Source organism: Rhopalosiphum maidis, chromosome 4 (assembly GCF_003676215.2).
Source record: "Rhopalosiphum maidis isolate BTI-1 chromosome 4, ASM367621v3, whole genome shotgun sequence".
Lineage (NCBI taxonomy): Eukaryota > Metazoa > Arthropoda > Insecta > Hemiptera > Aphididae > Rhopalosiphum > Rhopalosiphum maidis.
Genome location: NC_040880.1, coordinates 22,858,151 through 22,885,182, shown reverse-complemented (window position 1 = coordinate 22,885,182; position 27,032 = coordinate 22,858,151). Strand labels below are relative to the sequence as shown.

The following is a 27,032-nucleotide window of genomic DNA, read 5'->3' as shown; positions in this document are numbered from 1 at the left end:
GTATAATATAATGCCTATAGATTCATGACACACATTTTGTTAATATTCAAAAAATATTAATAACTTGAATTTTTGAAGCATAATACATGAAAAATTCCACTGTAACTTAAATAATCTTTTCAATACACAATGACATTTTCAACATTTTAAGCTATTTAATGCATTTGAATTTAAAGATTATTCTTATATCAGAATTAGAGTTGAACTAGTACAGACTACAGATACGATAGTAATATGGCACGATGTAGACGTTCCGTATAATATATAATATAAATCAGAGCGCGTATGGTGCAGTGCGGGAGCAAAGAAAATATTAAAATATTTAAAATTGTTATCAAAAAAAAAGAGTTTTGATTTGTTTTTTAAAAAAATGCGCCCCTCATCCCTCCGCACAAACCTTTATTCGAAGAATATTAAACGAAATAACATTTTATCCATTTCGCTTGTTTACACGAGAAAATTGATGTAATATGAAATTCTGATCATCCTGCGTAGTTATACTATACATACAGTAGTATAGTAGTATGTATAGTAGTATAGCGTTTACATTCGACGTTTATGTTAAGATGAACGTTTAAAGAACATTGTTATTTATTACTATACGTGTGGTGTTCGATGTAGTTTTGCGAACGGGGGCCCGTGTCCGAGTTCGTGCCTGTACTTACATTATTATATCATATAATATGTTCATGCCTTATAGTATTGGAAATCGCGTCACAGGGGTCGCAGATGTTGAAATAAATATACGCGCGCGTAGCGTACAAATTTGTCCGTCTCCGAGGTGGTCCACACGCCATTATTAGTATTACATAATAATATCAATAGCCAAACAATTGATATCTATGATATAACAATACGATATATTATATTATTGTGTTATAGTATATCGAAGCGTGCTTTTATTTTCGCAACACATTTAGTGTTTTTCTTGAATGTGGTATCTGGTTTTGTGTGTGCGTGTGTGTTGATGTATTTACAAGATGTGCGAGCAACGTGTGTAGTACACACTGTGTACCTACTGAGATGTATATATAGCATAAATGTTATTATAAAGGTCGGGTGGGTCGATTTCGAGTATTTTCCCTCCGGATACACGCAATATTGACAATAGAAAAAATAACTGTAAAAAGAAACCTATATATAATCTTAAACTATATAAGTGTATTATTTATTATTTAGGTGTATTACATCGGTGATATTGAATTGAGTCCATGCTACTTTTATGTGTTTGAATTGAGTCCCGCTTATTATCTTAATATCTTTGAATTGAGTCCGTATAGATAAAATGTCATAACTACCTAGTACCTACACAGTAAAATTCACTCAAAATTAAATGCTTTTTTTTCTTTCCGGACATCCAAATATTTTTATTCTTGTGGACATTCTTCTGGGAATACAGTCTGATACATGTATAAAATTAAAAAGCAAAGTAAAATGACCATGTAAAAAAACATTGGAAAAAGAAAAATTTTTACGAGAACAGACAAACAAATATATAAATAAGCAAATTTGGAGATTTGACTTTTTAAAATCTGTATCATTTAAATTTTTACCAGCTACTATTTAATTAACATTATTATATTACGCATAATCATTATTATTATTTTAAAAACATTATTTATAGATATAATCAATATTTGGGACTCAATTCAATGTCAGCCTATTTCATAACATCTACGCAGTCATTTTTTTCTGTAAATTTATATATAAATAATATATTTATAATAAATGTGAAGTTTATGCTGCACCCTGTGTGATAATAATATATACCTACTATATAATATAAGATAAATTCCTGTTACGCTAATTATATACATACAACATTTTGTAATACAATATAACATCAACTATATATCCTAAACGAAAAAAAAAATGTCTTTAAATTGGCGTATAATATAATATATGAGCATATAGTTATGCATAGGAATTACGAAAATTTTCACATGATATCATAATATTACCTATTTGTAAATTATTAATTATCAATGTATATTTTTTTCTGTATTTTTGGATGTTTGTGTCAGTATTCATTAAGAATTGTAATAGTGTCAAGTTTTACAATATTTTTTTTTCCAAATTTATTTGCTTATTTTGACAAAATTTGATATTTATTGCATATTAAAGTGAAATATTTATATATTATTTTCAAAGCCTGGTTAAGGTATAAAATAATATTTCGTTGAGTAAAAGTTCTAATAATACATTTTGTCGACTACGAACCTATAATTTATCGACTAATAAATTTATTAACTAATATCAATTAGGTAGGTATACCGTTTTTAACAAACAAGTTTAGTTACTTATGATTATCTTGTTAAGCTATTTAAATATATTTTATTTTATTTAATTAAACATTTAATGCGAATAAGTATACATAATATTATGTATTTATAATTATATTATATTATAGTATTATTAAATAAATATTATATTATTAATTGTGTGCCTACATGGCTACATTTAATAAAAAATATCACATAATTATTGTATATTTTACGATTTTTGCTGCATATATTGTGATACTATTTATTGAATAAAAATCCGAACTGTTGTTATCAATATTCATTACTCATTGATTATTGCATATTTATACGCACAATATAATATACGATATCAATATTTGTGTAATACAATCAAATAACATTAGGAAGAAAGTTAATTGAAACTTTTTAAAAACACTTTTGGTAGGTGAATCTATATAAATAATGTCCAGATTTTTAAGTAAAACGCGCGTTTAGATAGTTTAAACAATATTGTAGAAGTCTTAGAAAAACTAGATTCTGTTTTCTCAAAAAAAAAAAAAAAAAATGATATGTATTGTAAAATGAAAACGTATTATTATACTAAATAAATTGGTCATTAGCCATTATTATTCATTAGATAAACAAATAAAATTCAAGATTTTTTTATTTAATCTGGATATTTAAATTTCCAACAATAATAATGATTAGTGATAATTAATAATATCTATAAATGTATTACAAAATATAGTACCTATTACCTATATACTTTTGTGTATTTTATTATATAATAATTAGTACAGAATTAAATTTTAATTGAACAAAAAACATGATAAAATTACCAATTAAATTCATCACAACATCTATTATTTACCTTCCAAAATATGGTTAAATAACATAACTATAATTATTAAAAATTTGCAATATAAACTTCACAATTTTAATTTAAGTACCTATTAAGTATTAGTAAGTACTAATAGTACTACATATTCAATATGTATTTGGAAAACAAAATGAACATCACGTAGGTATTCACGTGATCTGTACATCATACAATTTTAATTTATCTCGCACTACCTACTATTCATAATATATCATATTATTATACTTAAAACTTATATAATATTATTCAACGGTTAATTATTATTATTATCATTGTTGGCTATATCCAAATATTGTTTTTATGTTTCACGATAATAAATCAGATCTAAAGGCTCACTGAAAAATTAGATTACGTCTAATCACATTATTACCTACTCATTAGATGCCCGTAGTCCGTAATTGATATACGATAATAATCATTATAATATATTATATTATTTCTGTTTGAACAGTAATATAATGATGCAAATTAAATATTTCGCTACATAGTTACTTTATTCTGCAGTTTAATTATATTTTCGATCGCGAAGAATAGCAATAAAATATATAATTATATAAATATATATTATACCTATTGGCTATTGTTAATTATCATATACACAAATGCTTATCATGTACGAATATACGATATACCTACCAGTTACTTATTATATATTTATATTATAGAATTAAACTATTAAATTATTCTTAATGTATATGTAGAAGTGCCTATATAGGTACTTATATACATAGACGTATTTAGGAGAGCATTTTGATGTAATACGGTACCTAGGTTTTTCTTACATTGAGCGCGAAATTCCTAATATGTAATACATATTTGATTTAATAAGACAAACAAATGATGTTGTCGATGTCGTGCTGAAATAATTATGCAAAAATTGGGACAGATAAATTAATTACCCTTTCAAAATGTTTCAAATTCAAATGTGTTTTTTCAAGGTAGGTATATAATAGTTTTATAAAAGCTACTATTATATGTAATGTATATTGTTTAATGTTTCTATGTGTAAGACATGTTTAAAACGAGATGTAAAGTTAAATTAATCCAACACAATATGTCAGATGAATTTGAAGTTACAATATAGGACTTTGTCAATAAGGAAACTTCTTGTCACCGTCAGTTATTCTTTAACATATAGCGCTATAGAAACGATCATTAAGTATTCATTTTACATAACAAAATTTTTAAACACTTAAAAAGTCATAATTGCTATTCAGTAACAAATGACTGCGGTGCAGCATCACAATCGACACACTCGCATACGAAATAAATCTGAAATTAAAATGTGTGCACTACAATTCGATTACAATAATTCGTAACTATTATACGAGATGTTTTTCTCAACCTCGACGGACGACGATTATAGATTATAAATAAATGCAGATAATTTTTAATATATTTTAAATACCTACTTATAGCATAGTCAATGGTCATTCGATATAATCTAATTATTAATTATTTTGTGTTAAGCTAATTAATTATAATTAAAACACGAGTAATATTCATATATACAACAAGCCGTTAATTGATTTGATAAAACACATTTTTTTTTTTTGTAAAATATTATATTGATACTGCAGGCCTGCTTTCGTTTATTTGGTCTACGTAATTATTATTAATTAATTATTATTATTAAAGTACGCTAAAATATTATTATATTAATAATTTATTCGTCTGCGGGTCGTCTAGAACGCGTAAAATGAACGGAAAACAATATAATATGTAATACGAGTATATAATATATTATATATAATCTCAAAATGTATTTTCATTCTCGCACGATACACTTGTATATACCTATATAGTATATACGTAGTACATAATTATGTATAAATATTTATACCTAAATGTACACTACAGATTTCACATTTCATAAAGTCTTCTGCGCGATTCAAAATATGTTATTATCTTGTTATTATTTTAAATAACCGTTCGCTTTTGTTGCCTCCGGGACACGTATGTACTAAACAAGTACACGCCGTCATATCTCCATACATAACGTCAAATCGTTATTACATGTGCCTGTGTGATATATCATTATAACATATCGCAAAAATACCATTTGCTTCTACGGCGTGCTACGTGCTACCGCACGATCGAAATAATACTTTTTTGCAACGATTTGTTCGCGGTTATATACTACAATAAATTGTTCTTACTGTGAGTACACTCTTATTAATTCCCCAAATTCGTACGCGTAAAATATAAGTGAATACATAGGTACAATATATTGTATAGTTGTATCTGTTTTATGGGTACCAACTAATTATAATACAATGTATGTACCGGCATCATGGACGATGATGGTGCACTACACTTTGAAATCGAATCAAAAATATTCAGTCTACGTGGTCGATGTAACTAAAATAATCTGGTAGGAGGGATGGACTCATTTCAAAATATGATTTCCGGGTTTATCAGTGCAATATATAAATATTATGTGCTGACTAAATATTAACTGACTGAATTATATAGGTATTATCGATAAGTTTTTTTTGCTTTTTAGATTCCTTCTATATAAACCGAAAGATTATTAGTTACGTCTAATCTGTACAGTCTGTACCTTCATTTTGCCTTTTCGAATTATTAAAAAAATAAAAATGAAAATAATGTATTTTGCGTGTTGAATACTTTCAGAGGGCTCTAGTGGAATACGACTATACAAAATACACATAGTACAAACGTCGTCCGTCCGATAGATGCCGTTGCTATACACGGACTTCAATAAATTGTACGGCCCGTATCATCATAAGCATAACTCATAACTTCATAAAAAAGGTAAAATTCGCTATTTATCACATGTCCGATTTCATATCAATATGACATCAATAATCGTTAACTGATCTGGATTATTATTTATATTCCAAGTGAATTGATAACTTAGGTAAAAAAAAAAATAGTAAATATATTTATTTATTTATTTAAACGGGCGAACCCAATTACAATTATTATTTATAGACATACGTCCAGGATTTGCATAATGTTTGTAATTACATTCACAAAAACATTAAAAATACAAAAATAAGAAATATATAAAAAATAAAAAATTAACTTAATGTGATATTTACATAATAGTATTAAATAATAGTAAATAATATAATAGTAACAAGTAACAATAAGTAATATTATACATAATATTTATACAACCAAAAGATTATTTAGGTAATAATTAAAATCATTTAGTGAAACACAGGAAAACAGATCAACATTTAAATCATTTACCTATAAGTTGCATTAATCTATGTATAAATATAATAATCGTTACACATTATTCCTGCCCAGTTATAAGCTGTAGGTAAAATATATTACAATAAATTATTTAAAAATTTAAAGTACTCATATATCTCACTTTAAAATTTAATATCGGAAAAAAACTTCAACAGAACACAGGCACTTCAGGCACCTATACATTTGACATTAAACGTAGCTAAATTTATTTTATTATTAAAATTAACAAAACTAAGCTTGAACAAGTTTGATCTGTTGTAAATATTTGCTGTTACGCGATTGTAAAAACGAGAAATTCGATAAGTATGTTACGTCCTCTAAAAGAAAATTTAGCATCCATCCGGCTTTAATCACAATTATTTTGTATTATTATTATATTCGTGTAAACCTGCATTATAGTCAATTTTTTGAACTCAGCATTTGTTATAAAATAATAATACGTTAGTCGTATTGTCGTGAGCCATGACAGCTAGGCATTTCACAAGTCATAACCCTTATAACCTATAATAAAGTTACGGAATTCGGATTTAAAATAGTTAAACAGCGTGTATAATGTATATCGGTCGTAATGGTCGCATGTCAATTGTCTATATATACAATTCTCAACCAAACGAACAACTTCATTGATCCGTTATCCTACCATTCCTAACCTACACCTATGACATAGTACTTATATATATAAACGTGACCCAATTGTTATAGTATCACGTGTCATCCAACAATTTATTCTATAAAAAAAACGAAATGTTTTAGTCATATAATATAATATGACGTGACATTTAAAAAATAATACTTTTTTTTTTTTAATTTCTCGATACAAATAAGGGTGAAAAATGTAAACAGCAAAAATAAAAGTAACGGTTCTCCTTATTTTTGAAACTGTGTAAAAAGCGTACCCTTCAACTTTTTTTATGACTTGATACCAAAACAGCTGCGCCAACTAACATTTCTGGAAGTTGATAGTTATTTTTTCTATATTATTTATTACTACGCCAATAAAATGACTAAGAAAAAATACAGAAAATTAAGAACTATATATTCAAATATACATGTATTAATCTATAAGTGCTATAATTTATCTGGGAAATTAACAGTTTTAGACGGGATAAATCTATTTCCATAATTTATTTTGTCATAGCCAATGCTGTGCACACTCAGCTAGTTTATTATAATTCCGTGCGGTACTTTCGTATTTTATTCTGTATCGAAAATTTACAATTCACAATAAATTAGTGTTCTAATCCAGTAGTCTTCAACCTTTTTGGACTCGCGACCCACTTTTTAAGCCTGAATTTTTTGCAACCCACGTAAGCTTTGTAAAAAAAGCTAAAATTTCTTTGCAGTAGTACTATAAAAACTGAATACAATACATGCAACATTTTGTTAACTGTTTTTTCATTTATTAATTTTCTAAGTTTAATAATTAAAAAAATATTTTTTTACCTTATACGATTTTATAAATTTTATTTTTATTTTAAAAATAAGACTTTTTGGGACTCAATTTTAAAGCATACGTAACCAAAAATGAGTCGCGACCCACCGGTTGAAGACCACTGTTCTAATCAAAATTGACATACAGCAATTTTAGTGTACGTTTAGTAGCCCGTTTACAACGCCGTGTAATTTTTTATTTTTTTATTTAAAATTAACTCAAACATACGCGTATTCAGACTTCAGAGAAAACCTGGAAAATAGATCGAATGGTAGGTGTATTGGCATTAATAAAAAAAATTGTCAGAAATATTTATCACATATTTTTACCTATAAAACCAATCAGATATCAGTCATAAAATTCATGTCTATTGAAATTTGAATATATATAATAAATATTAATATGCCAATACATCCCCAACATTGCCAACTATACCCGATATATTGGTTTACATTAGTCACCTTTGCCAATATTTAGTCGATTATATTAGGTGAAAACTCGTGAATTATAACTTATAACTTACACGCGTATTAGGCTATAATAGTCTATAGTCATATACTAATCATAAAAATTGACTTTTCATGGATCCAAATATTATCAATTTATTTGAACAATATTTTCTCAATGGTACTATTTAAAAAATCATTTAGTATGTAATTTTATTATATTTTAACTTATAGAACCAATCAGTATGTAAATACCAATAAATAAACAGAATATGCATGTTAATTCTTCTTTAGCAATGGGTTTATCATCGTACCTACCTATATAATACCATGTTATGACAATAAATTAATAAAAATACATAAATTATGAACGACAGCAGAGATTAATTATTTTATAATATATTTTTTAGCCTGCTATGGCTGCAAAGTGTAACCCAAGAACAATTTTTATAATAGTAGATACACATGATATACGGAGAAAATGCAATTGAGCAATAAGCAAAAATATTGCAATTACCGAATGTAGGCTAATTATAGGTAAGTATACCTATCAATCAACGCATATGATTAAATACAAAGAAGCGCCATATAATCAGATATAGAACTGTCACTGAATAAATCACATCCATTTAATTGGTATCAAGTTGTATCATTATATACAATCATTAGTTTGTTATTAATATAATCAATGATATAATTTATAAACACTTAGAAAATCAAATGCAAAATAATGAACATGGTCGACGTTTATGCGTGATTACAGTGTATAAAGAATATTTTATTAATATTTTTTTAATAAAAAGAAAAATTATGAGATAACGCTTGGATTATACGTATATCAAAGTGTACCTATATAATATATTATATGATTATTATTATTATTTTATAAAAATATTGGTTTTTATTTATTAGTTTAATACATTATAATGGGTTTTAAATTATTAAACACTATTATGATTGTTATAATTATTATTATATAATATAGCCCTTTCCCTGTGCATAATGCATAATATTACAGTCGTACAACATATTTCACTTTAAGAAATAGTTTTTACTCAAAAATGATATGAAATAATTTACTATTACTTCTTTTGATTTATGTTTAAATATGTACTGGCTTCGGTTCCAAAGAAATATGTTTCTGAGTTATTACTTACTATTTCAACCACTACGTTTCAAATAAATGTATTATTCTAAAATAATAATATTTTTGAATGGTTTAGTTCTCAAACGGCAATATGTTTTCGAAAAAACATAAAATTTTAAAATTAAAATTTAGTTTCAGATGAATATAATTATTTAAAAATAATATTTTCAAAAATGTTATGTTCTGACCAATTATTTTTTACCTCTCTTAAATCTGATAAGAACAAAGGTAGGTACAGGATTTAAATAAAATTCAAGTATTCAAAATCACAAAACGATTAACCTTTATCTTATATGTCTTTAACTGGATTCTTCACAAAAACTTTAGCATTAAATCAACATAGAAGAAAAAGCTGCACTATATTTTTTTATACACTGGAAAATCACCATAATCTGCTCATGAATAGATTATAAACCCCTTCACTTCGACACTTCTTAGAAATCGGCGCAGTCTCGCATGGCTTAAAAGAAAGCAGTAATCCATTATTTTATTTTATTTTATTTCAACTTAATTACCTTAAGTTAAGTGTCAGTGAGTATCACTATTATAAATTATAATTATTGGTTTTCATGATCACATAATTCCCATCATTTCACATACATACAGATGTACTTACTGTGCATAAATCTGTTATTATAATTAGCGTATGTGGTTACGTATACGCAATAATATACCTATTTAGTATATTAAATATTATACAGAAACGAAAACGAGATAACATAGGATAAATTAAAATAAAATATGTATAATTGATTTGAAAGTAGTTGAATATTATTACTTATTAGGCTAACCAATGAAGGACTATGTTTTATCGAAACTTTTCCCAGTGGGCTCGAACTGTATAGGTAATGGGTAGCAACTAGCGGCAGTTGTTCTGTTCTTCATATAGTACAAATAATAATTAGAGTTATTCCTGCTAATGACTGTAGAGAAAAATAAGCTGATTGAATAATATTGATGATGTAGCATGTGGTCATTATTGGCATTATGAAAAATATAAGTGCTTTAACAGATAAGAGACTATATACATTTTTTTTTTTAATTTAATATTATATTTTGTATTTTTTCGTTATTAATATTAAGTACAAAATATATATTATTTCAATAAATAATTTCGAAGAAACACGTTCTATTAAATTTCAAAATAACTATGCATTTACACTAAAAAATCACTTTATATGTCCAGGGCGAAACAAATTCGAGAACCGGTCAAATAGGTACTATTCCCGCCTCCCGGGCCTAATGTTTTTATTAGTCCACCACTGAAGTTAACTAATTGACATGTTTACTATCAAAACTGGGCTGGGGTTGTGAGGCACTGAGGCAGTCAATTCTATAGAGCCTGAGACCCAAACAATATGGTTGATAGTCTACTTTCTTCTTCTGTAATTATATTTTAGTGCATTTTTTGTGTCCCATTTGTGCAAGAAGACTGTACATAAATACATAATGTGATGTGTAAACTTTTTTAAGTGTACACCACAAGTTGCGTACGGTAATCGTTGCTCGATACGTCAAAACTTGTGAGTGTATGTCTTGGGGCATTCACTTTTCGAAGTGGTGGAGGGAATTAAATCTGTCTAGATTGTACATAGATATATAGCCGTGTATTAATTTAAAAAACAACTTTATTTTTGGCTTAACGGCTTAAGTAATATGAAAAATAAATAACCCTCTATTAAGTATTAATACCTTAATCCTTGTAATGTATTTAAATAAATTACTCATAAATTATAACTATGTTTTTTCATTATTATCTATATATTACTTATAAAATGTTATAATAAATAGTTGATATACTTGAATGTATTTGCAAGTACCTAATACTATATTTCTAAGTAGATACATATGACGTGTTACTTTTATTCAAATACTTTCAAAATAAACGATATCTGTATCTGTATCGATTGTGCCTATTGAAATTGAAATGCTTTTAAAAAGTATCTTTTGCGACGTACAAGACTATTATTTAAACTCTATTGGGCCACCACCAGAGTCTTAATCATAGTCGATAGACTTTTGAAAATTAAAATAGTTCATTAAATTATATCATATACCTAGCCAATAACTTGTTAGTAATTTATATTGATTTATAAACTTATTAACTTGTTAATAGGTCAATGATAATAATTTATGTAGGTCTACTATGTCTATGTGTATCGTGTACCTCTGTAGTTTTAGTGTAGCCGATCGTTTGGTCTACTTGAAATACGCATTGGACGCATTTTGAGAACCCCCGACGCTGCAACTGGGTCTGTGAATTGTGATACCAGGGATTATTTATTTTTATCAGTCATATGACGACGATTGATTATTGTCTCGACGGCCGTCGTACAACTGATCGTATTTACTCGTATCCGTCGTGGATACGCAGATAGGTATATAATAACAAACTAACAAAGCGTATAAATGTACAATATTCAGGTTTCGGATAGCATTCCCCCGTTCAGAATGTTCCGATAGTTACGTGTCGGTCATTCCTACGCGGTTAACCGGTATTCTCTAATTTAAAAATAAAAATACGATTCGTAAGTCGAAAGCGTCCGGGGCCCGGCGAAACGCCATTATTTACGGCATTAATGATATCGTTTATTAATAATTAATTAATATAACAATTATATTATTATTATTATAATTATTATTGTTATGATTGTTCCGTCTCTCTGTCTGGCACTCAGTGGTAGTTAAGAAACGTAGGTTCAACTACATTATCGATAGAATATCTACATACCTATTGAATAGAATTTCAAAAATTGAAATGGCCGTGGCACCTAATCCGGAATATTTGCAGGTATATTAATTTACCATATTTTTTCACTTAACTATATTTACCCAAAAAGAGTTTCATTTTTAATATAAATTGTATTCTTTATTTCGTTTGTGGGTCAATACTCAATAGTCCAATGTACCTATATATCTCACAACAGGTTATGACCTACTAATATGTATTTTTAATAGCTGAAGTAATTAATAAAGACCACCTTGTAGGTATTCAATTTCTCAGTTGACTTAAAAAAAATAATTAATAGTTTGACAATTTTTTTTATATCTATTTAAGTATAATTATTTATTATTCTGTTTATTTTAGAACTAAATATATTATTATTAATTTAGAATCAAAAAAAGCACCAAAGGTAAAAATAAAAAAATCTAATTAATTTACTTTCAAGCTATTCAATTAACAAGGCTGTAAAACTGTTCATAGAGTAAACAATTGTTCAGTGTATATAAAATTTTGATATTTATTCAAATAATTAAATCTATTATAAGGAAATAATACTAATTGTGGATTCTCTATAGAACTAGAATCTATTTCTTTATACACATCATAATTGATGCGTAATAAAATTAATGCTTAAATGATTTAAGTATTACATTACATAATTAATTATCTAACCATAAAAATAATTTTTAATTTCAAGACTCTCCTAGAAACATTCAAATGTTTTATTTGTATGGAGAAAATACAAGATGCACATTTATGTCCACATTGTTCAAAATTATGTTGTTATTCTTGTATGCGTCGATGGCTTACTGAACAACGATCTCAATGTCCACATTGTAGAGCTACATTACATTTACATGAAATTGTCAACTGTAGATGGGTTGAAGATTTATCCGAACAACTTGACTGTTTGAACAGTACGGTCAATGTAGGAAGTATAAGGCAGAGCCAAGAACAAAGGTAATTAACAAAAAAGTTACTACTACCTATAAAAAATTATTTAACATTTTTAATTTAATTTTATGTTAGATGTGAAACTCATAATGAACAATTGTCTGTATTTTGCATTTCATGCAATTCAACTATTTGTCATCGATGTGCTCTATTTGACAATTCAGCCCATAATGGTCATTCATTCCGACCTGTTGAAGACATTTATAATGAAACAATAGCACAACTAGGCGAGAGTTGTGACAACCTTAAAACAAAAGAAGAAATGATTAAGAAAGACATTAAGGAACTTGTACGTATTTTAATTTAACTAGTAAATACAGTTTAAAAACTATATATTTTTTTTTAATGCTTAATAGGGTTGTATGGTGTATCTGGTTTTTTATTAATTAAGTTCCCTGTTTAGATTTCTATGCTAATTATTTAAAAAAAATTAACTTTAAAAATACAATTCAAGTATTATTTTTAAACATATTATATTGTATAATATTTATTTTTTTAAGTTCCTTAATTGAATCAAATGTAGGATTTATGCATGTAAAGTTGTTTACACAAAAATTATTAAGTCAATTTTCCGACTGATTTAAAGTTTAGATATTCACTCCATGAAATTCTTCTATTTTATCCAGAAAATCTATAGCTCAATAATATTTTATGTCTTAATATAAATGTAGTATATTGTCTATCACAATCATGATATAATTAAGTAATAATGTGATTATGAAACAAAACTTTTCATTAATTAAATGACTATTTATTTTTTAGGATAAAAATATTAAACTAGTACAACAAGCCAAAGAGCAAAAAGTTCGGGAAATACGCACAGCTGTGGAGTGCATGATGATTGATTTAGAAAAAGATCTCAATAACAAACTTACTACTTTATTATCTCAAAAAAATCATTTAGTTAATGAATCCGAACAAATAGAGGAATTTTTACATGATTGTGATCTAGAAGTATCTCGTATGCCAATGTCACAGTTAATTAATAACGCTCCAAGATTTAAAAGAACTATTTCTGCAATGCAAAATAAACAATCTCCAGTCCTTATGTCTGTGTATCCAGATTTTCATAGGTAAGTTATTTTGTTTTCAATAAAATACATTCATTTATTTATTTATTTATAATTATTAGTGAAGTTATACCAAAATTTGAAGGAGGTAATTTAATAATTAAATCATTTTCTGACAAAATGATTCAGTCTGAACCCATCTATTCACTTCCAATTGGTTGCAATGGTGTCAGTTGGAGACTTAAAGTATACCCTAATGGCAATGGCATCGTGAGAGATAGATATTTATCAGTGTTTTTAGAGTTAACATCTGGGCCAGCTGGAGTATCTAGGTTAGTTATTTATTTTTATTTTTTACTGTTAAGTCTAAGAACATAAATTTGAATACATTTTAGAAGAAAATTATTTCTGTAATGAATATTAATTTTTTCTAGATATGATTATCGTATTGAAATGGTTAATCAACTAAATGAACAAATCAATGATAAATCTAAAAATGTACTCAGAGAATTCACATCAGATTTTGAAATTGGAGAATGTTGGGGATATAATAGATTTTTTAGACTTGATTTATTAATTAATGAAGGATTTTTACAACAAGATACATTAATTTTAAAGTAAGTAATTTTAATGATTTTATTTTTATTTTTTGATACTATTATTATCTTTATTTTTTAATCAGATTTAGTGTTCGACCACCTACTTACTATCAAAAATGTAGAGAGCAACAATGGTATTTATCTAAATTAGAACTTGAAAGATCTGTACTCTTGCAGCAATTTGAAGAATTGAAACAGGTATTTTTTACTACTTTTATTACTAATGTTTAAGCATTTAAATAAATTATTAAATAATTTAATTACTTTGCTATTTAAAAATATTTGATATTTTTATAGAAAATCCCTGCCAAAGTTAAACCTATTAGTAGAGAAATTCCGAGTCCAAAGAAGAAACTTAAAATTAAAATACAATCATTGTTGGATGAATTTGAGTGTGCGGAAGCAACTGGGTAAGAATTTTAATGACATACATAGATATTTCCTATGATGGGTTTTATAAAAAAAAAATATTTCTATAAAATCTAATGTACACTATATATACGCCACTGAAAAATAGTCTATATTAAAATATGTTTTATTATCCTAATTCTAAGATTTTTTGTAAAATTATAAATCAAATAATTTAAGCTTATGTAATAACTATTGACTAACAAATAAATATTTTATGTAGACATCTCAGGAGTCCAATCAAAGATCAAGAAGTTCAAGGAGCATCGTGTGAAACTGCTTCTAATATGGTTCATCCTCCGTTATCAATACAAACTTTATATGATAATGAATTCCAAAATCGTTTTCAAGGCGAAACTGCGCAATCCATGTTTGAGAGACTTAGTCGTCTTTTTGAAGAATCAGATGTAAATTATTTGTTACTTATACAATACCCTGTGCATAAAATCTATTATTCTTATTATTTAAATTATTTTTATTTTATTTTTTTAGAACCCAGATAGACCCAGTCCTATTCATATGAATAATATCAACAACATCGCTCTAGACGATATTGAACATACAAGTCCATCAGGTTTGTTAATTATCATTTCTCAATTAAATTTTTGTTTTTAAATTAAAATTTTACAAAATTATAATACTTTAGATTTTCGTTTGGAAAATTGTTTAAGAAAAGTTGGAGAAAATCAATTGAATTCACCTAACAAATTAAGTGGGTTCTATTTAATTTACAACATATTACACATTCAACAGTTTTTTTTTTTATCAATTTACATTTTGATGCTATAATTTTCATTGTTTATTAGGAACTTCTGAAAATTCACAAATGGTTAATAAAATTCAATATGAAATAACTGAAGCAAAGTAATTTTAAATTTTTACAAATAATTGATCGTTTACTAACCCAGTATTGAACAATAATTTATTTTCTTAATTAATGCTTAAATTATTTATTATTTTAACTATTAGATTTCGCTTGAAAAAATTGGAAAATGCTATGCGTAATTCTCAACCAGGTAGGCTAATCTCAAGCTATTATTAATATTTTAATACTCAAGTTCTCTAATGTTCAAAAATATTAATTGTTTCATTTAAGAACCAATAATTACTAATTTGATTAATCATTTACCATCAACTTAAAAAAATAATATTATAAAAATTAGATATTTAAAAAAATTAATTGACTCTAATTAGTTAAATTAATATTTTTTAAACTTTTTAATCAAATTTTTATGTATAACATATTGTTTACTGGCTTAGCTCTGCGGTATCATGTGTATGTTTATTTAGTCTGATGTTTTGATAATTTTCCAATGGTCATAGAATCAATTGTTCAAATTGTTTTCAATACTACTAAATACGAGTATGGGCTTTTACTTAAAAAAAAGTATCTAAATATTAGATATTTGAACAAACAATAATTTTCACCTGTCAATACAATATATATTCAACATAAAAATTTTTGAATAGATACTAGAATACTAAATATATTATCTATACTCAACATGCAAGAATCTACACAGGTGGTGGTTCAAAATAGTTTGAACTTTGAAGCATGCCAGTTGTCTGTAATTTCCTTATTAAGAAACCAAAAAAGTATAATAAGTGTATAATAAATTATTCCGTCACCAACGCGACAAGTATAAGTTACAAGATAGTACGTTTTTTAACAATAAAAAAATTTAATTAATTATTAATTATTTTTGTTTCATTAAAAAAAAAATGTATTTATCTATGTCTTATTATCTTTAAATAATAATAAATAATTAAAAATATACCAGATAAAGCAAAGAAAAAAATATTTAGATACAATATATACAAGTTTATTTAATAAACCTTAATATGAATATCAGACTAAATTAAATCTAACACTATAAATATTAAATCAAATCTCACCTTTATTTATTTCAATAATTTTAAAATGTATTCTTTACAAGAATAATTTAATGTTTCAACTTTCAGAATCTTCTAATGAATTGGCAAGTTCGTCAGATCCAATAAATCTAAGAATGTCTGAAAATAGATTTGATGATTTGCCTCACCAAACTAATACAGTTCGTGGATTACATAACTCCTTACAAAACGTAAATAATTTAGAAATAGTTATTAATTTTTATTAGAACATTATTATTATGTCTACAGAAAGATGAACAACCCGTAGTTCAAGAAACAACAAATACAAATTTGTCAAATAGGTAAATTATATTTACATAACTACATTTCAAACTATAACTTTATTAAACATTAATATTTTTATTTGATTATAAGGTTTTTAGATATGTCAGATATATCGGACGATCTTGAAGATTTAATCAATTCAGTTTTTGTAGACAACGCCTATAATATAATAGGTAATTGATTTTTCTTTATCCAATAATTACATTGTTAAATTTCTACGAGCTATATTCAACACAGTGTTAAAAAATCATCATTATTGAAGTATCAATCACATTTCAAAAATTTTTTAATCTTATATATTTTTTATATATATTGATTTCTTATTTTTACGTTATTGTTCATTAATAATTTCAATGAAAATGTAATAAAATATTTTTAGTTATATCCTAATAAAATATTTAAATTACTTAAATTAATTCTGATTTATTTTTTAATTTTTGTATTACAATATTATAATTTTTATTATTATAGATAACTGGGAAATTAATCAGAGCTCTTCCAGTGAAGAAGTACAAAGTCCCAATAACGAGTCATTGTGTCCTGATCATCTGACCAAAGATGAATAAGTGTTAAAACTTTAAATAGATATTTATATTTTTGTTAATTGAATTTTTGAAAAACATAATTAGTTCTAATTATTTTGTAAGTTATATAAATATATATATTGTTTAAAATTATTTGTTGATATAAAAATTATTATAATTTATTAACTAGGTACCTCCAGTTTTAGTATGATTAATCAAAAATTGAGGTAAATCAAAATGTTAACTATATTGAGAAGTGTAAATACATCATTTTTCAAATAAAATTTATAAATTTTTCTTCAAGCTATTATTATATTTATAAAAAAAAGTTTATGTGTGGTATTGCTATATAGTAGGTTTTAGCAATTTGTTGCTCAGACACATATTTTTTTTTTATACAAGCCACCAGTCACCACCTAAAGAACCCTTTTTTATTTTAAGCTAGGTAGATAATAAATATGCATGTGCCTACTGTTGTCTATTTAAAATAATCAAAGATTAAAATCTATAAATATTGTAGGACTATACTCTTTTTATTTAAACTTATTTATTAATTTATTTTATAAGTTTATAATAATACACTACGAGACTCAAAAAACATAGTTTTAAGTTTATTTGATATTTATAATATTATTTTAAGATAAATAATAAAAATAAAAGACCCAGTTGAATCTACTCTCGTTAATAAATGTGAGATCTTCATTAACAATATTGTATGACAATGTAGAGAGTAGAGTATTTAATAAATAATAAGAAGGGAGAAGTCTATCTAGTAAAGTAAGTTGGTTTTTAAAATGTATTTGTGATGGTAAAGTACAATCAATTGAGTTGGATAAATTGAAGAAAGAAAGAAATAATATATTTAAAACTACATATGTTGAATAGGCTCACTATAATGTGGAGAATAAGGGACTTTTAGAAAATAAGCAATGAATGATAAGAATTTGTGTTAAGCCCTTTTCAACTGCTAGGAAATTCACACATAATTGAGGGTTTTAATAGAAACTTTTAAAATTGATTTATAAAAAAAAAAAAATCATTCATAAAATATTTTAGAAAAGTATGAGCGTTTAAATTACTATTTTAAATATCATGAACTTGAAGAAGTAAAAGTAATTTGTAGTAATTTCGCATTCGGACAAGTTACTAAAATAATAAGTATATATAATGTAACCATTGTAACTAATATAAGAAGTTTTATTTTAAGCGAGATCGCAGGTGTGTACAATAAATTATTCTAAATATCTAAAGTAATTTAAATTCTTAATGAATGTTGTATTTAAAATGTGTGGACTACAATGAATTAATGTAATACGATAAATCAATAACTATATTGTCTATATTATAATCACTGAATACGCGAATTGTTGAGGATTCACCCCTTAGGGGCTTTGGAGGATGTCCTAGATGCGGGAAACCATAAAGATAGTGTATACCATTTATAAGCATTTTGTTATCACTTATCAGACAGTGTATTCAGTAGGTTATCGACATTCGTTGTTTACGTTTAGTTTTTTGAAAATTTTGAATTTACTCGTTTCATTTAATAATATTATAGTAAATGCTTAATGTTTCGTTCTAACTAAAATTGTCGAATCATAAGAACCTAAAACCCGTAAAACGTCTCAGTAATCTCTCGCATGCTCCGACCACGACGACTATGGGAAAAGAACACAAAAAGCACAAAAAACACAAACATTCAAAGAGTAAACACAAATCGAAAGATGATCATGAATATCATGTTCCGATCGTTCCGCTTAAGAGCGACGTACGTCCGAAATCTGCATCGACCGCGGACGAGCCGACGAAAGATACCGCTTCAGTCAAACCCATCGGACCGATTCTGCCATCTGGTCTGTCGGGCACCGTTGGTGGCAAACACGACGAGACCGCTGCACCAGGTGAATCTAACCACTCGTACGGACCCAGCTTACCACCGCATCTGGTGCCGCAGAAACGCGCTCCCGGACCGTCGTTGCCTTTAGATTTTAAAATAGAGGAGAGTGTAGTCGCCCAGCAGATCGACGATGACATTTCGGGTTTTGGTCCATTGCCGGCCGAGCTGATAACTTCCGATTCCGAACAGCTGTTCATACAGAAGCAATTAGAATTGCGAGCCGAGTATATGAAGCGAAAATTTGCTGGAGAAGTTTGTACAGTTTATTTACTTGCATAAGCATAATATTAATTGTAAGCACACCCTGTTTGACTGTTTGAAATGAACTAACACAATAACTTCTTTGTAGGTATATGATGATGTCAAACAAGAAACAGTTCGAGAAAAATGGATGTTGGAGCTACCACCGGAAAAAGCCGCCAATCTAGGTTTAGGGGCAAGGCAGTTCAGGAAACGAGAGGCTCCCGACATGAGTAACCGATCAGAATGGACTGACACTCCGTCAGATAAAGAACGTAAAGTCCAAGAACCAAAAACTGCTGATGAAACTGATATGGAAGCATTAAAAATGATCGCCATTCAAAAACGCGATGAGCAAATGGAAAAACTGGCGGAAACCTCAGTAAAACGGAAACCCTATTCATTATTAGAAATGCACCAAGAAAAACTAAAAAAACAAAAAAAGGTAAATTTAATATGTATTTACCTAACTAATAAATTATATTTTTATAATTCCAATTTCAATTATCATTAAACTTGAGACTTTATACTTGTTGGTGAAAAATTAAAACTAACTGTTCAGTTAATATTTAGGATTTTCAAAAATAGTAATTTGTTAATGTTTTTTAGGAAAAAATTAAAGAAGGACCAGTAGAAAGAAGACCTTTTAGTAGGGAAATTGATCTGCAATGTAACAAATTTGATGATGCTCAGAAACAATCAATATTAAAAAAAGCCAGTCAGCTGAATAATAGATTTTCTCAAGGTGAATCTAGGTTTCTTTGAATTAAACTGTTTAATTATGACTTGTTGGTAACAGCCCGTCATTAACATCTAGGTATGTTTATTTAGTGTACGTATGATTTTCTTGACTGAACTTTAATACAAAATATATTCACACATAATTTGAATGAGACTATTAAAAATTTGATTTTAACTTTAATAGGTACATATTTAATTTGATTTATATTAAGTCTATTATATCACTTGCATTATTTATTACATTTTACCATTCTAATTGATATTTATAAATTATAAGTAGGTTACTAATAAATATTATTTTTACTTCTCACACTATTATAGTTTACCTAGCAATTAGAATCAATAAAAATAGAATTCAAACACTTTTAATATGAAAACACATTAAGCAATATGAATATTTCTTTAATTTTATTATATCTATTATCTCATTCAAAATATTAATAATAATATCTTGTTAAAATAATTTACACTTGTCACTAGATAGATTGAGTGATCTTTAAATTATCAAAATAGTTTCATGACTGATTAGTGATTAATCTTCTGTGATAACTTCTAGTAGGTTCAAATGCTTATTTGGGTATGAGCAATTTTACAGAGACAACATTGCTTTAAAAAATGTTATCCTGTCAGTAACATAATTACTAGTACACATAAATTAATATATACTCTAGTATGTTATTTTTTTTTTTCTAATAGTTTGTCATCAAGCACTTAGATTTAATATTTCAGGGATTAGAAAATGTATTGTAATGATACAATAAAAAAAAAAATACAGTTTTATTGACAACTAATAAAATATATTGTGAAAAATTTTTACAATATTTAAATATGGTTGTAAATATTACACAAAATTGTAAAATCTCAACAGACTTTTATTATCTATTCATTTACATATTCAAACAATCTTATAAATTTAATATACTATAAAGTAATGTGCAACTTTATCATGTTTTTATGGCTTTTTGGGGCATGACGTCCCATCGTTAACATATCCTAATCTTTTCAAATAACGTAAAGTTATACCAGTGCCCCCTAATGTTACCATATATCTGAGTGGTGTAAATATTTTATATAGACCATAGGCAATAACCAAATAACTGGTCCACGAGTTGCCATTCCTTACTTTGTCGATCATGCTATCGGGAATGCCCAAGTGTTCCAACAGGGAGGGCACATCAAATATGCTGGCTACAAAGTAAAACGAACCAAACCATACAGTCGAAGTTACCAAATGAACAGGCAGTACAATGTACCAGTATTTCTTGGCCATGTTTTTGAACCTCTGGAAGATATTTTGTGGCTTTTCGTCTGGTGGATTCGTTGTTGTTGACATGGTCTGTCGTCTATTGCAAGTATACAACATATACGATCTAAGGTCGGGTGTGGTGGTGGTTATACATCCGAGGCTGCGACGCGATTGTTGTTTCCTCTGTCCGGACATGGCAGTTGTACACTTGGACAAACAACCCGTACAAGGTACGAACAATCGGCGTTGACCAAACACGCTCAACCTCGCGTTGGCCATCGCGATTGAATAAAAGTTACATCTAGACAGCATATTTTTGGCTAACTACGAACGCCGGATGACTTTAAACAATTTGAACTAACACCGACCACCAACTCCATTGCCGGACGCTCCGGTAACACAATTTGATGTGACTAATAAAAAGCTAGCACTGGTAGTGTAAAATTATTTATTTATTTATATACGTATGAATGTATGATTGCATATTATTATTCACTATGGTTTAAGAAAAATAAATACGAATCGCAGTTGCCGTCGTTAAGCCGTTATCATCACCGTCACGCGGTTATCTTATCGATTAGTGACAACACGATATCACGTGGTATCGCCATAGATGATAAATTAATTTATCTCACGGATTTAGGAATTTTCATTCCTTTTGTGGAATATATGTATATATCTTAAATCAAAGCCGGTACGTTTATTTTATGACCTGTAGTCACAGACTGTCCCAGGCAATGGAAATAAACATTTACATTTTTGTGCACTTTACGAATTTACAACTTAGAAATGGTGCAGCAGCTGCAGTATTCAGTTTTTACCACAGATATAAACAATTTGGTTACTATAGATTCTGAACTCCATAGCAAAAGTGAAACGCATACAATGTTACAGAGATGGCGTTGTGCGCGGTATTACCGCAGTCGCACAGTAACCACGCCCATTGTCTCCGTGTCATGTATCGTAGTATCGTGTTCTCAGTTACTCACGGCGTGACGCAGTAGTACTCAGTAGTCAGTAGTCGCGGCGTGGCGTGTACTATTTCATTGTCATAATTAATTCGAGAGTTGTCAAACTGAGTTATGCGCCTTCATAGATGATATTGTGTTCATTGTAGTGTAAACTATCGTAGTTTTAACGTAAAGATGCGGTGCGCTCGACCTAGGCTAAAACCCCTATTTACTTAAATTTGTGTACTAATACATAAAGCAAAAGCATAACAATTTTAACCACATGACTTAATTCAGATTTATAACCTAGTACATTTTTAAAATAGTTATAAAATAATAGATTCATTAAGATTTAATACATTCTTTTATTTTTTTACTTTAAACACAGGTGTTGAGTCTTATTTTTTGTGATAAAATTCATAACCCATAGGTAACCTGAAGTACTTTTCATATGATAATTTTTTATTTTCTTACACACAGATTTTTTTATAGTCACAATATTTCTTTATAAGCGTTTAAAGTTGATATTTTCAAGAAAAGTATTAAAATTACGAAAATTAGGAAATTATTTTTTAGTTCCAAATTTATAAAATGTTTATAGATGAGGCCTAAGACTTGAAAATTTAATACAAGGTTTCTCCAGTACATACTTCATAATGGAACCAAAAAATGTAAAAAATTTAATTGTTTTTAAATTTGGTGATTTTCATTATAATTACGTCATATTTTAATACTATTTTTACAATTTTACGATTATATAGTAGACGTTTAAATTTGTAAATATTAATTTTTTTTAAAGTATAATTGTATATTCATTTTTCGTTTTTATATTTTTGTATTTATCTTAAATGTTATTCTTTAATCTTTTACTAATTCCATTGAAGGTATTAAATTAATAATAAAACATGAATACAAATAACAACATTACAACAGCCGTTCCGCAATCGGTATAATCACTACAGATTGACTACAATGTAGTCACTATATTGGCATTTCAACACAGACAATATTATTAAGAAAAACAACGCAATCGAAATAATTCGGAAATGTACTAAAAGTAAAATTGAGAATTGTAATACATCAATATTATTATTCTATTATCTCTAAAATGCAATTTGGGTTACATTCTGAGTTACAACCCTTTAATCCGTTCCCCCTGGATACTACACTGTACAATGTATATATATATATCTTACATACCTATTTGTAATTTGTAAGCATTGATTTTATAATAATATACTTTGTAAATAATAAAATCAATGCTGTAAGGTTTGAATCTAATTGAGATTTGATTTAGTGGCCCACGGTTCATTAAGAGGCTGTTCTGGTATGAATATATTTTTTAATATAATTTTCAGCATTAATCTGATCTCTCCATTCAGAATCATTTTTCATATGCATTAATTTATTATTTTATTCAAATTTAACACATGCATCGTGATGACCTATTCAATAATAAAGTATACTTGAAACCATCTTTACAGCAGACTGACTTTCTCAGTTTTGTAATAGAATTATTAAAGTACTAAGTTATAATAAAAGACTGAAAGCTACATTTATATTTGATATTTTACTATTTTAGTTTTCACTATTTCACTGACAAGGGATGGCATGATACATTATTTTATTCACTATTAAATACAAATTGGATGAATTAATAAACAAACTCAATATTGTCACTAAATATTATAATGATATTAAAATATATTTAATTAAAATGTTTAAGCGAATAATGAATAATAATAAACTATAATGATATTTAGTATCATAAAGTAATAAATAATAATTGCAAATTTTCCATGTAGATACCTAATTATTTTACAAAATATAGCATGTACCATACATCATATTATTATAAATTATAATACTGAAAACACTGGGATAATCTTAAACTATAAAGTATTAAATAATTTATAATAACCTTGGCGAGTTAGTAATAGGCTTATAGCTATAAATACAAATACTTAAAAATGCTAATTAAATAATAAAACTATGTATTAATGTATAACTATAATATTATAAACACTCAAAAAACTCAAAATGTGTATTTGCTTAGTACAAGCAATATCTATGATATAAAATAAGTAATAACAAAAAATAATAATTAATTATAAACAACTCTTCAGTGTCATATAAATTTTGTAGGAAGGCGTACCACTGAATTAATTTTACTATCATTGATAATACATAAGTAAATTTGGAAACTACAAGATCACAATGAACGAGTTTTATATAATATAATATTATAATTCATATTTAATAATACATTTTAAAGAAAGGTGGCTTTATTGCAGGGGACAATAGAATTAGTTTAATAAACATAAGATTAAATTTTGATATAGAATACTAAACAATTAACATTTAACTAAATAAAAACTTTAAACATTTTAACATGATGTATATTATACAAATAAATTGTAAAAATGTGATTTAAAATTATAAGTTACTTATAAAATGAAACCGATATTTAAGTCAGCTACATTAAAAAGTAAATTAAAAATTCTTATTAAGAATAACCAAATTTAAGAATTGTATCTACTTTATTATATGAGGTTTCAAATCTATAATAATTTAAATAAATTATTTTAATAGTGGGTAAAAATCTACAATTATATCAGTATATCGTTATTTCTATTGATTAACCTAAGCACGCAATTTAAGTAAATCAATTTTATGTTACTTATTTAATTATTGTATATAATTTTGGGAACACAAAACAATTTTTTATTTGATTAGAAGACATCAAAATATGAATAAGGAAAAGACTTAGTGACAACAATTACGAAAATATTTTAACAACCCTTCAACTAAATAAGTATGCCGTTCAAGTTTGTCAAATACTATTCATAGTTATGTAGACTAATATTCATACCATTAGTATGTAATTATTGGTTTAGTTGCTTCCTCCGGGCAGCACGTTGCTTGTCAAATCTCATTTCCATTTCTTCCAATACTTTTGGTGTGTATCTGACAACTAACTTGACAGATCCTTGAGCTTGTTTTAGTAACTCAACAGCTTTTTCATGATTTTCACCTTCTACGCACTTTAAAAATATTTCCTTGGGTTTAAAATAAATACAATATAACAAATAAAGTTAAAAAAACAACCAACCACTCCGTTAACTGACAGAAGTTGATCTCCTCGCTTTAAACCACCATGTCTGTCAGCTACACCACTAGGTATTATGCGTGATATATAGATTGGAGAATTTTGTTCTCGTCCACCCATCACATTAAACCCAAGTCCTTCTTCTGTTTTGGGTAATTCTACCACTCTTGGATGGGCATGACCTTCACTAGCAGCAAACGCAGCGACGGTTGCTTTAGCTGTAGCTGAAGCACGAACATCCTACAAAAAACAAAAAAAAATGATTAAAATATAGGTCAATATGAAAACAAATCATGAATTAAATGTTAAGCACCTGAGATCCTTGTATATCAACAGTTTCATAAACATGCTCGTACACTTCTCGCACAGACGATAAAAAGTCACTCTGCAATACTTTTTGTAATGCAGCTAATTTGGTTACTGGCACTTCTCCGGCTAGACAAAAACATACAAATAGTTTAATTTTGATTTAATATAAAGATTAAATTGTGGACTTATTACTTTTTTGGAGCTTTTCCAACAGTTCGACGGCTCGTTTGACATCTGTGAAAATTATAAACATCAAAATAAGTTACAATAGAGTATAAGAACGACCAACGATCACATAGTATAAAGTTAAAATCGACAACTAAAACTCACCTTTCGCTAAGTTCAAAGGTTCTCCAGCCACAGCCATCTTTTAGTGTCTTGATGATTCAAAGGAGACACCAATAAATGTAAGAGTATTATTATTTATTAACAATATAACTAATATTTACGATTTTGTATTTTATACAATGTACATGGACTATTTCTGAAATAAAAAAAATATATAAGTATAATACTGGTGTGATATCAGTGCTCAAAGCTAATTTGTGACTTCTAGTGTGTACTGTAACTAGTGATAAGAAACCTATATAGCAGATATGCATGTTTGCATTGTAAGGTGTATCGGGCGCAAGTTATCATGGTGCAACATCCTACGAGATGGCGCCATGAAATCCATCTGAAAGTGCACACGCCTCACAGGCCACAGCTGCTCACACTCAGTCGACAGATATATGCCATATGGTAATATACTCGCATAGTACTTATT

General features: G+C 27.2%; 4 protein-coding genes across 7 annotated transcripts; 2 read left to right on the top strand and 2 right to left on the bottom strand.

The window, feature by feature from the left end:
- The first annotated feature begins 11,716 nt into the window (after positions 1-11,716).
- Positions 11,717-17,927, top strand: LOC113560734 (E3 ubiquitin-protein ligase TRIM37-like). 4 transcript variants are annotated; one of them, XM_026966785.1, is made up of 17 exons: positions 11,717-12,167; positions 12,799-13,061; positions 13,131-13,344; positions 13,818-14,128; positions 14,188-14,397; positions 14,500-14,682; positions 14,748-14,862; positions 14,962-15,074; positions 15,296-15,479; positions 15,565-15,646; positions 15,719-15,784; positions 15,879-15,936; positions 16,042-16,088; positions 17,035-17,156; positions 17,215-17,267; positions 17,341-17,423; positions 17,722-17,927. In XM_026966785.1, the coding sequence occupies exons 1-17, from the start codon at positions 12,135-12,137 to the stop codon at positions 17,814-17,816; spliced, it is 2,232 nt and encodes a 743-aa protein (XP_026822586.1). In that variant the 5' UTR covers positions 11,717-12,134; the 3' UTR covers positions 17,817-17,927. The 4 variants fall into 4 exon arrangements, 3 of the variants coding, with proteins under 3 accessions (XP_026822586.1, XP_026822587.1, XP_026822588.1); XM_026966786.1 differs by lacking the exons at positions 15,879-15,936; positions 16,042-16,088; XR_003406130.1 differs by lacking the exons at positions 16,042-16,088; positions 17,341-17,423; positions 17,722-17,927 and having other exon boundaries at positions 17,215-17,241.
- A 1,319-nt stretch (positions 17,928-19,246) lies between these two features.
- LOC113549541 (GPALPP motifs-containing protein 1) lies at positions 19,247-20,801 on the top strand. Its single transcript, XM_026950895.1, has 3 exons — positions 19,247-19,923; positions 20,021-20,356; positions 20,521-20,801. The coding sequence occupies exons 1-3, from the start codon at positions 19,435-19,437 to the stop codon at positions 20,674-20,676; spliced, it is 981 nt and encodes a 326-aa protein (XP_026806696.1). The 5' UTR covers positions 19,247-19,434; the 3' UTR covers positions 20,677-20,801.
- Positions 20,802-21,433: 632 nt separating this feature from the next.
- Positions 21,434-22,454, bottom strand: LOC113549540 (protein FAM210A). Its single transcript, XM_026950894.1, has one exon. The coding sequence runs from the start codon at positions 22,208-22,210 to the stop codon at positions 21,605-21,607; it is 606 nt and encodes a 201-aa protein (XP_026806695.1). The 5' UTR covers positions 22,211-22,454; the 3' UTR covers positions 21,434-21,604.
- A 2,864-nt stretch (positions 22,455-25,318) lies between these two features.
- On the bottom strand, positions 25,319-26,803 carry LOC113560427 (protein lin-7 homolog C). Its single transcript, XM_026966291.1, has 5 exons — positions 26,597-26,803; positions 26,459-26,500; positions 26,271-26,392; positions 25,961-26,197; positions 25,319-25,892 (listed from the first exon to the last, which is right to left on the bottom strand). Exons 1-5 carry the CDS (start codon positions 26,631-26,633, stop codon positions 25,734-25,736), a joined length of 597 nt encoding a protein of 198 aa, XP_026822092.1. The 5' UTR covers positions 26,634-26,803; the 3' UTR covers positions 25,319-25,733.
- Between the last annotated feature and the right edge of the window lie 229 nt (positions 26,804-27,032).

Coding starts and splice junctions, on each gene's coding strand:
- LOC113549541 (XM_026950895.1), top strand. CDS start 19,435: ATGGGAAAAGAACACAAAAAGCACAAAAAACACAAACATTCAAAGAGT. Junction 19,924..20,020: donor AGCGAAAATTTGCTGGAGAA/GTTTGTACAGTT, acceptor ACTTCTTTGTAG/GTATATGATGATGTCAAACA. Junction 20,357..20,520: donor AACTAAAAAAACAAAAAAAG/GTAAATTTAATA, acceptor AATGTTTTTTAG/GAAAAAATTAAAGAAGGACC.
- LOC113560427 (XM_026966291.1), bottom strand. CDS start 26,633: ATGGCTGTGGCTGGAGAACCTTTGAACTTAGCGAAAG. Junction 26,393..26,458: donor GTTGGAAAAGCTCCAAAAAA/GTAATAAGTCCA, acceptor GTTTTTGTCTAG/CCGGAGAAGTGCCAGTAACC. Junction 25,893..25,960: donor TTCTGTCAGTTAACGGAGTG/GTTGGTTGTTTT, acceptor ATATTTTTAAAG/TGCGTAGAAGGTGAAAATCA.
- LOC113549540 (XM_026950894.1), bottom strand. CDS start 22,210: ATGCTGTCTAGATGTAACTTTTATTCAATCGCGATGGCCAACGCGAGG.
- LOC113560734 (XM_026966785.1), top strand. CDS start 12,135: ATGGCCGTGGCACCTAATCCGGAATATTTGCAG. Junction 14,398..14,499: donor GGGCCAGCTGGAGTATCTAG/GTTAGTTATTTA, acceptor AATTTTTTCTAG/ATATGATTATCGTATTGAAA. Junction 17,424..17,721: donor CAACGCCTATAATATAATAG/GTAATTGATTTT, acceptor TTATTATTATAG/ATAACTGGGAAATTAATCAG.